This window comes from Belonocnema kinseyi, chromosome 6, assembly GCF_010883055.1.
Source record: "Belonocnema kinseyi isolate 2016_QV_RU_SX_M_011 chromosome 6, B_treatae_v1, whole genome shotgun sequence".
NCBI lineage: Eukaryota > Metazoa > Arthropoda > Insecta > Hymenoptera > Cynipidae > Belonocnema > Belonocnema kinseyi.
Genome location: NC_046662.1, coordinates 62936177 through 62952011, shown reverse-complemented (window position 1 = coordinate 62952011; position 15835 = coordinate 62936177). Strand labels below are relative to the sequence as shown.

Below are 15835 nucleotides of genomic sequence, written 5' to 3'. Positions count from 1 at the left end.
TCTTGGAGGTGCCAAGCTTTCACTTGCTAATAGCCTAGAAAGCATCCCTGCGTGTCAACAATATGCTAGAACACTTGCGGGAAAAATGCAGAAGGCGGTTGTACTTGGGTCACTCCGTGTTCTTAGGGTGCACGAGGCTTTTGCTGGATGCGGGTGCAATTTTTCAGATTACTACCCGCTCCCGGCGAAATCCTGCGGTTGTCCTTATGACAAGTTTTTAATTGTATATGTTTAATATAATAATAAGTGAATGCCGATGTTTCAACTTTTTTTAAGTCATTAGGCCTACTTTCGGTTCGTCGCTCATTCTGAAGTCGTTCGCTTTTTGCTTTAAAAAGTGACAGTCGTTCATCATGCAGCATTCACTCATTATTTCCATCGACGACGGTATGTTTGTCTGTCATTTTTTTTATGAAAGGCCATTGAAAAAGTGATTTCTTAATCAAGTTCAAATCTTCTGCGCTTAGCGTTTGCCCGTTCTAATAAGCGCGTTATATGAGTCAACGGTGTTGACTCATATTGTCATTGGTTTGGCTAAACATGTTACTAACCAGGAACCAGGATTGGTTCTATTCGCTGATTATGGGCGCTTAGCGTTCAGCCTTCTGGCGAAAGGTACACTGTTATTATCGATGTGCGCACTAGTTACTAATGTTACTTTGGGTACAATTTCTGTCTTTAAAAAGTAATTACTTAGTCAAGTTCAAATCTTGGGCGCTTAGAGTTTTATCGTTTCGAGAAACGCGCAATATAATTCATTGGTTTGGCTAAACATATTACTGACTACTTTCTGATGCGTGATTCTTATAGTGACATCGCTCTTGTCGCTAAAGTTACTAGGATTGGTATTATTCGCTGATCTTGAGCGCTTGGCATTCCACCCTCTTGCGAAGGGTAGAATGTTATTATCGGTATGTGCGCACTAGTTACTAATGTTACTTTAGGTACAATTTCTGCCTTGAAAGAAGTGATTAATTAGTCAAGTTAAAATCTTGGGCGCTTAGCATTTGATCGTTTTGAGAAGCGCGCTACATGAGTCAACGGTGTAGGCGAAAATATGACAGACCACGATCTCAACCGTGATTTCTATGTTGACATCGCTTTTGTAACAAAATCTGTTGTAATTCGTGTTATTCACCGATCTTGAGCGCTTAGCGCCGCATAACGCTAAAACTGTCCATTTTTTTGGATTTTTTTACGGATATTTCATCCGGCACTTATAACCTTAAAAATTATAAAGTTTCATCTAAATCCACCGAAAGCCATTTTCCCATACATTTATTGCGGGGTCCTTTTAATCATTTTCAATCCGTGCGTTTAATCTGAATTAATTCAAGCTCAGATTTATTCGGATTTATTCGAATTAAACCAACGGATTGAAAAGGATTCAAAGATTGTTTCGGATTGATCTGGATTGAATGGGATAGATATTTCGGAATGATTCGGATTGAATTTCCATCCGAAACATTCGCCAAGAAAGGGATTTAGAGGCTGAGTATCCAGCGGACCGGAAAATCAGGAAAAACCGAGATAACCCCGCGAGTTTGGTTTAGAATGGGGAATTTGTTTTTTGATTAGAAAATCTACTTTCATCGGATTGATCTGTTTATTGCTTTGTCAAGATTCAGAGCTAAAAATGGTTTTAGCAAGGATATATTTGCAAAGAACAGAAATTTGATCGTCCATAAACTACGTTACATTTTTATGGGGGGGGGGGGGGGGGGGGGGTGGTCTATCACAAAACCTGCGGTTGGTAACGGGTAGAAAGGAGAGGGATCTTAGTCAAAGTAACGTTACACGTACATTAACTATTTAGAATCTAGATACACTTTTTTTCCAAAGGTACATATGGTAAAGTTTTAGTACGTTTCCAGATGATGCAGGTTTTTGGTGACTAATTAATATTTTTGTTTCAAAATTCATCTTTTTTAGTTGAAACGGCAACTTTTTGGTTAAGAATTCTTTAATTTGATTAAAAAGTGGTCTTTTTGGAAATAAATGAATCTCTTTGCTTAAAAATCCAGCTTTTTGATTTAAAATTCTTGAATTTTCTTAAAAATTTTTCTTTTTTTGTAGTGGATTAAAATTTTTGTTTCCAAATTCATTATTTTTAGTTAAAAATTTAATTTTTTAATCAGAATGCTTGAATTTTGTTGAAAATTAATTTTTTTCTGTAGAAGATTAATCTTTTGTTTACAAATTTACCTTTTTTGTTCAAAATTTATCTACTAGGTTTTAAATTTGAAATCCTTTTCTAAAAATTAAACAAAAAATCTTTGTATGTTTTTCTTAAAAAATCAACTTTTTGGTTGAGAATTCTTGAATTTTATTGAAAATTTGTCTGTTTTATTAATTTATTTACTTTAAAAAACCATAAGCCCAATAGTCAGTGGCTACAATAAAGATGATCATGTAGTAATATTTTCAATACGTGGAAAATTCTGAATGCATGTATTTTGTTAAAAATTCTTCTTTTTTTGTTAGTAAAATAATCTTTTTGTTTAAAAATAATTCTTTTTTAATTGAAAATTCAACTTTTTTGTAGATAACTTATCTTTGTTCCAAATTCAATAATTTTTAGTTACAAATTCAACTTTTTGGTTAAAAATTCTTGAATTTTGTTAAAAATTCGTTCTTTTCGGTAAAAAAATTAATCCTTTTGTTTAAAAATGCATCTGTTTGGTTCAAAATATACCTTTTTGGTTGAGAATTTTTTTATTTCGTTAAAGATTCGTTTTCTTTCTGTGGAAAATTAATATTTTTGTTTAAAAATGCATCTTTTGTAGATAAAAATTCAACTTCTTCGTTTAGAATTCTTGTATTTTGTTTAAAAAATTTCTTTTTTGATAGTGAATTAATCTTTTTTTTTTAAATTCATCTTTTCAAGTCAAAAATTCTATTTTTTTGGTTAAGAATTCTTTCATTTTATTGAAAATTTGTCTTTTTTGGTAGTGAATTAATCTCTTTGCTAAAAAAATTCAGCTTTCTGATTTAGAATGCTTGAATTTTGTTGAAAATTAATTTTTTTTTGGTAGAAAATTAATCTTTTGTTTACAAATTTACTTTTTTTGCTCAAAATTTATCAACTAGGTTTTAAATTTGAACTCCTTTTCTAAAAATTAAAAAAAAATCTTTTTCTGTCTTTCTTAAAAAATCAACTTTTGGTTGAGAATTCTGGAATTGTATTGAAAATTTGTCTGTTTTATTTATTTTAAAAAATCATAATTCTTAGTAAACTATTCTTTTTGTTTAAAAATTCATCCTTTTTAGTTGAAATTTCAAGTTTTTGGTTAAGAATTATTGATTGTAATTGAAAATTCGTCTTTTTTGGTAGTCAAATAATTTTTTTGTTTAGAAATAATTATTTTTTAATTAAAAATTCAACTTTTTGGTTCTGAATTCTCAAATTGTTTTAAAAATACTTCTTTTTTACTAGATAACTTATCTTTTTTTAAATTCATTATTTTTAGCTACAAATTCGACTTTTGGTAAACAATTCTTGAATTTCGTTAAAAATTTGTTTTTTTTCGGTACAAAATTAATCCTTTTGTTTGAAAATTGATCTTTTTAGTTCTGAACTCTCAAATTTTGTTAAAAATACTTCTTTTTTGGTAGATAATTTATCTTTTTTTTTAAATTCATTATTTTTAGTTACAAATTCGACTTTTGGTAAACAATTCTTGAATTTCGTTAAAAATTTGTTTTTTTTCGGTACAAAATTAATCCTTTTGTTTGAAAATTGATCTTTTTGGTTCTGAATTCTCAAATTTGGTTAAAAATACTTTTTTTTGGTAGATAACTAATATTTTTTTTAATTAATTATTTTTAGTTACAAATTCGACTTTTGGTAAATAATTCTTTACTTTCGTTAAAAATTTGCTTTTTTTTGGGTACAAAATTAATCTGTTTGTTTAAAAAATTGATCTTTTTGGTTCAAAATTTAACTTTTTGGTTGAGAATTCTTGAATTTTGTTAAAAATTTGTTTTTTTTTCTGTGGAAAATTAATATTTTTGTTTAAAATTTCATCTCTTTTGGTTGGAAATCGAACTTTTTTGATAAAAATTACTTTTGTTTTTATTTACTTCGGTAATTCAAAATTTACCTATTTCATTTTAGTTAAAAATTAAACTTTTGCGTTCATAGTTCTTTCACTTTGATGCAAGTTCATCTCTTTTTGTAATAAATTAACTTTTTATATAAATTTTATATTTTTTCATTTGATAAATTTCTTGTTTTTTTATAGAAATTTCGTCATTTTGTCTTGAAAGTTCGAAAATTTAGTTTTAAAAATGAACTATTTGGTACAAAATTAGTTTTTTTTATAATTTAAAATTATTTGTTAAATTAAAGGTTTAACTATTTCATTTTTTGTTAAAAATGTGCCTTTCTTAGTTTAAAAATTCAATAATACTTGATTTAACTCGTACATAAATTTCAATTAGGCACATTTCAACACTTACTCTGAAAATCATTTTTTTGTTTTAATTATTGATTTAGTATAAACTAAGTTTAGTATAAACTTTACAAAATTATGAACTTTAGTATAAAAAAAAACAGTTTTAATGTAAAGTCGGGTTTTACTTGAGAGCTACGTTACTTAGTGGGGGGAGGGGGTTATTATAACCAAATCAACGGTTGTCAGCGAGGGAATGGGGTGTCAAAAATTGCCCAAAGTTTATGGATGATCCCTTATGTATGTTCGAATTGAACTTGCTGGAAGCCTAGTATACAGATTGAAAAGGATTGAAAACTTGTTTCAGATTGATTCGGATTGAATTTTTATTCGAAACTTTTGCTCGGAAAGGGATATAGAAGCAGGGTATCTAGCGGACCGCGATATCAGGAAACCCGGGAAAAACCCGTAAATTTGATTTAGAATGGGGAATTTTGTTATCTTATTGGAAAATCTACTTTCTTCTGCTTCAATTTTTATTGTTTGATCGAGATTCAGAGCTAAAAATGGTTTTAAAAGAATAGATTTTTCTGAAAACTGAATTCGGATAAGATCAAATGGAAAATGATCGAATCCATCAAATCAGAAATAGAATTACTGGCAAAGAAATTTTGATAACCCGAAATAATGTCTGATGACCTTTTGAAAATAATATATATTTCCACAGGTGGGGTCTCAATTCCGTGATTCATTGAACATGCTAATGTCGACCCTGAATGCCACAACTCCTCACTATGTCCGATGCATCAAACCCAACGATACAAAGGAATCCTTCGAATACAATCCAGTCAGAGCAGTCCAACAACTTCGGGCCTGTGGTGTCCTCGAAACCATCAGAATATCGGCCGCTGGCTTCCCCAGTCAGCGAACCTATTCCGACTTCTTCCAGAGGTTCAGGTGCCTCTGCAAATTCAAAGAAATCAGACGAGACGACCTTCGGGAAACCTGTCGTCGAATCCTCGCCACCTACATCAAAGATGATGACAAATTCAAATTCGGAAAGACCAAGGTCCTCTTCAGAGCCGGTCAAGTCGCCTATCTAGAAAAGCTTCGAGCTGAGCGACAACGGGATGCCTGTATGACGATACAGAAAACAGCCCGAGGTTTTATTTGTCGAAGGAGATTCAAAAAAATTCAAAGGTCCATCCTGGGTCTTCAGAGGCATGCGAGAGGATTTCTGGCCCGGAGAAGAGCCCAAGCTGTTCGAGAACAACGAGCTGCGATAAAAATCCAAACTCAGGTCAGAAGTTGGCTCGCAAGGAAGAGGTTCCTGGATCTGAGACGCACTATTCTAGGTTTGCAGACTTATGGAAGAGGTGCCATGGCTAGGAAGAGATTCCAATTGATGAAGGACATAGCGGCTGCTACAGTAATTCAAAGATTTGCGAGAGGATACCTGGTGAGAATGGAGTGCAAGAAGAAGTTGCATAACATCACCATTGTTCAGAATTGTGTGAGGAAGTTCCTGGCAAGAAAGGTCTTCAAGCGGCTGAAGGCTGAAGCTAGGAGTGTGGAACATGTCAAGACACTGAACAAAGGCCTCGAGATGAAGATCATTTCGCTGCAGCATAAGATCAACGAATTAGTGAGTTCTCGCTCGTGTAAGAGTATGCCTTATCTTCGAATTTTATCACTTCCAGTAACATGATTCCAGATGTGAGAAAAGAAAGTTTTTATAAATCGAGATTAGTTTTTTTCTGATGAAAGTTGCAAGAAATAGTGATCTCAGGGCCATGTTACAGGAAGGGTTTTAGCACAATTTTTAGATTTATTTAGATAGAAATGGTGTCTATTTCTGGTACCGGATACATGGTGTCCAGCGACCTTGAAAACCTTGAAAACCTGGAATTCCCCTGGAATTTCTCACAAGAACCTTGAATTTGAATTTTGCTTTTAAAACAGTTTTCGAGGGATTACCCACTCGGATTTTGAGTATACACTAGATTTCAAAAGGTTGCAAAATAATTCTAAAGATTTCGAAATATTTCGAAGCTTTTAAAATATTTAAAAGGATTCTGTACATTTCGAAAAAAGTTCATGGATTTTAAAGACTTAAAAAGGACTTGAAAAGGGTGTGTAGACAAAATTTCAATGATGTCACAAAGATTTTAAAACTTTAAAAGATTTCTAGGATTTTAAATATTTTAACAAGGGGTACACCAGATGTCAAAGATTTCAAAATATTTCAAACATTTTGAAGGACTTCAAAACGTTTTAGAAGATTTACAAATATACCACAGAGATTTCAAATATTTTAATGATTTTAAATGAATACAAAAGATTTCAGAAAGATTTTACAAATATTTCAACTAATTCATAAGGATTTAGAAGATTTCAAGAATTTAAAATATTTCAGTGATTTCAAACGAAGACAAAATATTTGTTAAACAAAGAGTAAAGAAATATTTCAAGGATTTCAAAGATTTTAAGGAAATTTTTAAGAATTTCAAATATTTTAATGATTTATAATAAATAGAAAATATTTCACAAATATTTTCTGGATTTCATAAAAATTTCAAATTCAAAGATTGCAAAACATTTTAAAGATTTTAAACAATTTCAAATTTTTTTAGAAAATTTTAAAAGATTTCACCAAGATTTGAAAGATTTTATAAAGATTTCGAAAATTCCGCAAATATTTCAAAACATGTAACAAAGATTTCAAAGATTTTATAAAAATGTCATACTGATTTTAAATTCAAAGATTCCAAAATGGGTACAGTACACTAGCTCTCAAAGATTTCAAAATATTTTAAACGATTTCAAATTTTTTTAGGATATTTCCAAAGATTTCGAACATTTCGTTAATATTTCAAAAAATTTCACAAGGATTTGAAAAGATTTCAGAAATATTTCAAAGATTTCAAGAATTTTAAAGATTCTACCAAAATTTAAAAAGATTTCAAAGCATTTGACAAAGATTTGAAATGTTTAATGATTTTAAGTTAATAGAAAAGATTTCACAAATATTTTAATGATTGTGTAAAAATATCATAAAATTTTCAAATATAAATATTTCAAGAAGGGTACAGGACAACAGATTTCAAAATATTAAAAAATTGTAAACGATTTTAAATTTTTTTAGAGGTTTTCAAAAGATTTCACAAACATTTTTTAAAAATTTACAAAGATTTCAAAGATTGTACCTAAATTTAAAAAGATTTTAAAAAGATTTGAAATATTTCATAAAAATTTAATTAATATTCAAAATTCGAAGATTTTAATATGGGTACAGTACACCAGATTTAAAAAAATTAAAGACATTTTAAAGATTGTAAATCATTTTAAATTTGCTCAAAAGTATTCAAAAAAATTCAAAGCTTTTACCAAAATTTCGAAGAATTTACAAATATTTCAAAATATTTCAAAGATTTCAATAATTTCCAAGTATTTACCAAAATATAAAAAGATTTCAAAGCATTTAACAACGATTTGAAATATTTTTATGATTTCAAATGAATAGAAAAGATTTCACAAATATTTGAATGATTTCATGAAAATATCATAAAGATTTCAAATTTCAAACAAAAAAATCGTAAACGACTTTAATTTTTTTTAGAAGATTTAAATAGATTTAAATATTGCATAAAAATTTAATTAATATTTTAAATTCAAAGAATGGGTAAAATATACCAGATTTTAAAGATTTGAAACGATTTTAAATTTGCTTAGAAGATTTCAGAGATTTGGCAAAAGCTTCGAAAATTTCATAATTATTTCAAAAATTTTACGAAACTTAAAAAAAAATGAAAGAATTTCCAATATTTCATAAAAATTTCATAAAGATTTCAAATTGAAAGATTTAAGAAAAGGTCCAGTACACCAGATATCAAAGATTTCAAAACATTTTAAAGACCTTAAAGAACTTCAAGTTTGTTTCGAAGATTTCAAAGATTTTATAAACATTTGAAACATTTCCCAAATATTTCAAAACATTTCACAAAGGTTTCAAAGATTTCACCAAAATTTAAAAAGATTCCACAAAGGTTTCAAATATTTCATCAAAATTTAATTAATATTTCAAATCGAACGATTTTAGAAAGGTGCAGTACATCAGATATCAAAGATTTCAAAAATGTTACCAAACTTTTAAAAAATTTAAAAAGATTTCACAAAAATAAAAAATTTCAAATATTCCATAAAAATTTCATAAAGATTTTAAAAAAGTTGCAGTACAACAGATATAAAATGTTTCAAAACATTTTAAATATTTTCAACGGCTTCAAGTTTTTTTGGAAGATTTCTAAGATTTTACAAACATTTGGAATATTTCACAAATATTTCAAAAAAATATTACAAAGGTTTTAAAGATTTTACCAAAATTTAAAGATTTCAAATATTTCATAAAAATTTAATTAATATTTTAAATTCAAAGATTTTAAAATGGGTGCAGTACACCAGATTTCAAAGATTTCAAAACGTTTTAAAGATTTTAAATCATTTCAAACTTGCTTGGAAGAATTCAAAATATTTCACAAAGGTTTCAAAGATTTTACCAAAATTTAAAAAGATTTCAAAACATTTAACAAAGATTTGAAATATTTCATAAAAATTTAATTACTATTTTTAATTCAAGGATTGGGTACAGTATACCAAGTTTTACAGATTTATAACGATTTCAAATTTACTTAAAAGATTTCAAAGATTTTACAAGAATTTCGAAAATTTTGATAAAGATTTCAAATTAAAATATTTTAAAAAAGGTGCAGTACAGCAGATTTAAAAGATTTCCAAACATTTTAAAGATTTTAAACCACTTCAAATTTGCTTCGAAGAATTCAAACGATTTTACAACGATTTCAAAGATTTTACAATAATTTCGAACATTTTACAAATATTTCAAAAGATTTTAGAAATATTTCAAAGGACTCAAGAATTTTAAAGATTCTACTAAAATTTAAAATGATTTCAAAACATTTAACAAAGATTTGAAATATTTTAATAATTTCAAATTAATAAAAAAGGTTTCACAAATATTTGAATGATTTCATAAAAAAATCATAAAGATTTCAAATTCAAATATTTCGAAAAGGGTACAGGACAACAGATTTCAAATATTTCAAACCATTTAAAATATTTTAAATTGGTTTAGAAGCTTTAAAACGATTTCACAAAGATTTCAAAAAATTTTACAATGATTTGAAAGATTTTACCAAAATTTTAACAGATTTCACAAAGATTTGAAATATTTAATAAAAATTTAATTAATATTTCAAATTCAAAGATTGGGTACAATATAACAAATTTTAAAGATTTTAAACGATTTCCAATTTGCTTAGAAGATTTCAATGATTTTACAAAAATGTCGAAAATTTGATAAATATTTCAAAAGATTTTACAAATATTTCAAATATTTTAAAACTTTTTAAAAAATTTTAAAGATTTCAAATATTCCACAAAAATTTCATAAAGATTTTAAAAAATTTTACAAAGATTTGAAAGATTTTACTAAAATTTTAACAGATTTCCCAAACATTTGAAATATTTAATAAAAATTTAATTAATATTTCAAATTCAAAGATTGGGTACAGTATACCAGATTTTAAAGATTTTAAACGATTTCAAATTTGCTTAGAAGATTTCAAAGATTTGACAAAAATGTCAAAAATTTGATAAATATTTCAAAAGATTTTACAAATATTTCAACTTTTTTCAAGATTTCACAAAGATTTCAAATATTCCACAAAAATTTCATAAAGGTTTCAAAAAATTTTACAAAGATTTGAAAGATTTTACCAAGATTTTAACAGATTTTACAAAGATTTGAAACATTTCATAAAAATTTAATTAATATTTTTAATTCAAAGATTGGGTACAGTATATCAGATTTTAAAGATTTTAAACGATTTCAAATTTGCTCAGAAGATTTAAAAGATTTGATAGAAATGTAGAAAATTTGATAAATATTTCAAAAGATTTTACAAATGTTTCAAATATTTTTAAACTTTAAAATTTATTTTAAAGATTCACAAAGATTTCAAATATTCCATAAAAATTTCATAAAGATTTCAAACTGAAAGGTTTTAAAAAAAGGTGCAGTACACCAGATATCAAATATTTAAAAACATTTTAAAGACCTTAAAGGACTTCAAGTTTGTTTGGAACATTTCAAAGATTTTACAAATAATTCAAAAGATTTCACAAATATTCCATAAAAAAGTTCATAAAGATTTCTGATTAAAAGATTTCAAAAAAGATGCAGTACATCAGATATCAAAGATTTCAATACATTTTAAAGATGTTAAACGACTTCAACTTTGTTTGGAAGATTTCAAAGATTTTAAAATCATTTGAAACATTTCCCAAATATTTCAAAATATTTCACAAAGGTTTCAAAGATTTTATCAAAATTTAAAGAGATTTCACAAAGATTTCAAATATTTTAATGATTTCAAACGAATACAAAAGATTTCAGAAAGATTTTACAAATATTGCAAAAAATTTATAAGGATATCAAAAGATTTTAAGAATTTCAAAGATTTTGAAAAGGGTACAGTAGTACGTTAAAATACTAAACATTTGAAAGATTTGAAGTAAGTCCATATTTTTTTTAAATTTCCAAAAGATTTGACAAAAGTTTCAAATATTCCAGTGATTTCTTCAAACATTTAAGAAATATTTCGAAGAATTTATAAGGATTTCAAAATATTTCGAGAATTGAAAAAATGTCAAAAGGTTTCAATGATTTCAAAGATTTTACAACGATATAAAAACATTTCACAGAAATTTCAAGATTCACAAAGATTTTCAATATTTTAAAGATTTCAACGAATTCACGAACATTTCACGGATTTTAAAGTCTTTATAAAGATTCAAAAAATATTCCCAAAGATTTCATAAAGACGACTGTTTGAAAAACATTAAGAATTTGTTTGCTTATTATTCTACTTTCTTTAGAAATTATTAGCCAACCGAAAAATAAAAATTCTCATCTTTTAAATGTTTAACAAACGGTTATTTGATTATTTGATGCAAAAAAAAGGAGAACTGGAAAAACTTGATTTCTTGACCCGGAAACCCTGAAAAATACCTTGCAGTTTGTTCCTATGAATCGCTGGACACCCTGGAATATAAAAGTAGAGTAGGAAACTAAAAATTTTCCCTTGCTTCAACAAAATGTATGATAGAATTTATATCTTCTAAACGTCTGGGAACCATAACAGGTTTGGTTAGATTAAGGAATAGAAAATTAATTACTAAAATATATTAGGGTTGCTACAGGTCAGGCAATTCTGGAAAGTCAGGGAATTTTAAATTGCTCATGGAATGATAGGGAAAACATTAAAAAGTGAGTGAATTTTCGATAAATTAAAGCTGAAGTTTAGTAATCATCTATAAATTATATACGTTTTTTTTTAAGTTTTCAACCTCCCTCTCCTTGAAAACGAACATGCATAATAATTCTGTTCATTAAATACAAATTGAACCGTAATCAGATTAGATTATTAATACGAAATAAGTCTTATAATTGTATAATAATTTTATATTTTTTGGTTGAGAATTCATCTTGTAATTCACGAATTGTATTATTTTGTTGGAAATTCAACAAATTTTCTTAAAAGTCATTCTTTTTATTTAAAAGTGCAACTATTTTATTGAAAATTCATATTCTTGGGTTGAAAATGCAATTATTTTAGAGAAAAATTCAACTGTGTGGTTGAAAATTTATTTTTTCTTGAAAATTTATATTTTTGGTTTGAAAATTAATCGATTTTGGTTGACGATTCACAACTATTTTTTTGAAAATTCGTCTGTTTTGTTTCAATTCAACTGTTATTGGTTTCACATCAAAATCTGTTTGAAGTATCAAATATCCTATTTTTCTCTGAGAATTTATTTATTTATTTTCCTTAAAAAGATAATTATATTGCTATAAATTCCTTTTTTTTAAATTTAATTTCTTCAAATTAAATGTAACTAGTCTTTTTTAGTAAAAAATTAATCTTTTTGATTGGAAATTCATCTTTTTGTTTGAAAATTTATCTTTTGCGTTAAAAAGTCATTTCTTTGGTTGAAATTTTAACTATTTTGTTGAGAATTATTCTTTCTTGTTGAAAATTCGTATATTTTATTCAAAAAAAATTTTTTGCGGAAAATTAATCTTCTTGATTGAAAATTTATCTTTTTGATCAAAAATTGAACTATTTTTTCAGAAATTCATCTTCTTCGTTAAAAATTCATCTTTTTGATTCAAAATTAATTTCTTTAGTTGAAAACTCATCTTTTGGAGTTGAAAATGTATGTATTTCGTTGAAAATATGTCTTTTCTAGAATAAAATTAATCTTTTTGATTGAGAATTCATCTTTTTATTCAAAAATTCAACTCTTTGGTTATAAATTAATTTTTTTAGTTGAAAATTCATTTCTTTGTCGAAAAATCTTTTTTATTAAAAATCAATTTTTTTCAACAGAAAAGTTAAGCTGTTCTATTTGTTATTGATAAATATCTATCTTTTTGTTTAAGAATTCAACTCATTGGTTATCAATTTACTTTTTAGTTGGAAATTAATATTTTTAGTGGAAAATTTATCTGTTTGTTTGAAATTTTTATTTTGTTCATTAAATATTCATTTTTTTTTGTTTGACAATTTAATTAATTTGTTAAAAATTCTGTTTTATTTGATTGAAAATTAACTTTTTTAATGAAAATTTATGCTGTTCAATTTGTCGTTAAAAATTCATATTCCTTGTTAAAAATTCAAATATTGTGTTGAAGATTCTTTTTTTTATTAAAAACTTAGTTTTTAAATTGATAATTTAACTATTCCATTTTTTATTGAATATCTATCTTTTTGTTTAAAATTCAACTAATTAGTTGAAAATCCATGTATTTTGTTGAAAATTTACTTTTTTATTTGAAATATTACTATTCCATTTTTTTGTTAATAATTACATTTAGTTGAAAATTAATTATTTTTAACGGAAACTTTAACTGTTCTGTTTAAAGTTGAAAATTGATCTGTTTTGCTTAAAAATTCAACCATTTGGTTAAAAAATTCATGTATTGTATTTTTAATTCGTCTCTCTTGGTAAAAAATTAATCGCTTTGCTTGAACATTCATCTTTATGGTTCAATAATCAACTACATAGTTTAAAATTTATCTGTTTTATTATCAATTAAATTTTTTGGAAGATTTATTTGTTAAATTTTTATTTTTGTGTTTAAATAAGTATATATCTTTTTTTTAATTCAGTTATTTGTTTGTATTTTTTATTTTGTTAAAATTTTATTTTAATGGTAGCAATTTAATCTTTCTGTTGAAAAATTAATCATTTTTGTTGACATATAAACGATTTTGTTGAAAATCATTATTTTTTCATGCTAAAGAATAATTATTTGAGTTAAAATATAACTATTGAATAAAAATATATAACGCTCAGGGAAAATGAACAGTTTGAATGTGAAAAGTCAGGAAAAAGTCAAGAAATTTCGAAATTATAATTTTGTAACAGCCCTGTATATAATTATTTGCGTGAAAGATGTCGAGAAATAAGGTATTTTCTTCCTTAATCTAAGTCTGCTTAAATTCTCCCAGGCAATGCACATAATGAATCAAAAAATTATTTAATTTTAAATAACTTTAAACACTCCAAGGGTAAAAGTATCATTATCTTTTATTTTGTAATTGTAAATTCAGGGAGAAGAATGCTATGGAATGGGGTTGTTGCATGAATTTCAGATAATATATATTTTAAATACTGCATATAATAAAAAAATTATATAGTAAATTCCAAAATTTGTTTGAGTACCTTGTTTTTGAGAAAAAAATACTTTAAATAACGCACCGAAATCTTTATTCAAACTCTGTGACATTGACCGTCACATCCTGCAAAGAGCTGAACCAAAAAAAAATTTATATACAGTGATTAAATTGACTACCGAAGTTGGCCACCAAAAAAATTTATGACGATACACATGTGGACTTTTGGCAGATTCACACTGCCAAAATTTACAAACGATTATTTTAGTGAACTTCTAAGCATTTTGAATAGCTTTCTGGACCTTTCTTATAAAAATTTGAAACATTTCTTAAACAATGCTACAGGTGAACATAGGTTATGTTTAATCATATAAATAGCGGCCGTAATCATAATTCCATCATCAACTGCGCTAATAAGACTGATGCTTAATTCCGACTCTCACCCAATCATAAATGCCTCAAATTCCCGCGAAAATTTTAAAAATTAAACATTAAAAAACAATATTTAAACTTATTTTAAAAATCTTTCCTCGATAAATCATATTTAAATTTTTGTGCCCTCCTAATTTAAATAGGAAAAAAATAGATTTGAAAATATGCAACAACCTCACGCTTAGGATTGTAAGTGAAGATATTTACTATAAAAAGGAGTGCCTATTTATTGACTTACTGATTGATTTAAACAAATGTAAAGTTATTAAAACTTTTTGGTGCACTCGAAGCATCGAGGATAAGGCATGCGCTTTAATTTAACACCTGTGCTGCATTAACCATTTCCAAAGCAATTGCAAACTTGTCGAAACTGTAGGCAAAGGAGAACCAACATCTTAAAACAACGCAGAGTGAGGTTTCTGATCTGAAGTCGAAATTGGAAGGCCTGAAGGCACTAGAGGTCGAAAACAAAAAACTACATGGGTTAGTTTTAGAAAAAGAGAAAGAACTCGTGAAGGTGAAAGATTTCATCGAAAAAGAAAGAGACGAGAAGATGGATCTTCTTCAGGTAAATACTATTATGATATGGGTGATACTGACTATTAAGATGTTTTTGGTTGAAAATTTATTTCTTCAACTGAAAATTTAACTATATTGTTAAAGAAAATTTTCTTTAGTTGAAAACTCACGTATTTTGATGCAAATTAATATATTTTCTTGAAAATTTATCTGTTTTAGTTAAGAATTCATTTACTTTATTAAAAAATCATCTTTTTTAGTAGAAAATTAATCTCCTTGATGGAACATTCATCTTTTTCATCAAAAATTCAACTCAGGTTGAAAATTAATTTATTTCCTGGAAAATTTAAGTATTTTGTTCAAAATTCTTTTAGCATTTCAAATTCATTTTTTCCACTGAAAATTTAAGCTATTCCATTTCTTGATTTTAAGTCTATTTAATTTTGTTTAAAGTTCAACTGTTTTGTTGAAAATTCCCTTTTTTAAAATTAAAATACAATTTTATAAACTGATAGTAGAACTATTTCATTTCTTGTTGAATATCTATTTTTTTAATTAAAAATGGAAGTCTGATTAAAAGTTAATGTATTTTGTTAAAATTTCATCTTTTTTGTCGGAAAATTAATCTTCTTAGTAAAAAATTAATCTTTTTGGTTGAAAATTTATTCCTTGAGTTGAAATTTTATTTGTTTTAGTTAAGAATTTATGTACTTTGTGGACAACACATCT

The 15835-nt window shown here is 26.3% G+C and overlaps 1 protein-coding gene across 3 annotated transcripts in view; it reads left to right on the top strand.

Annotated features, from left to right (window-relative positions):
- The window catches only part of LOC117174101 (unconventional myosin-Va), a 162583-nt gene that overhangs the window by 100795 nt on the left and 45953 nt on the right, over positions 1 to 15835 (top strand). For all 3 annotated transcript variants that reach the window (XM_033362846.1, XM_033362844.1, XM_033362843.1), the window contains exons 8-9: positions 5122 to 6039; positions 14964 to 15155. In XM_033362846.1, coding sequence (XP_033218737.1) covers positions 5122 to 6039; positions 14964 to 15155 — 1110 coding nt within the window. The remainder of the gene's footprint in view (positions 1 to 5121; positions 6040 to 14963; positions 15156 to 15835) is intronic.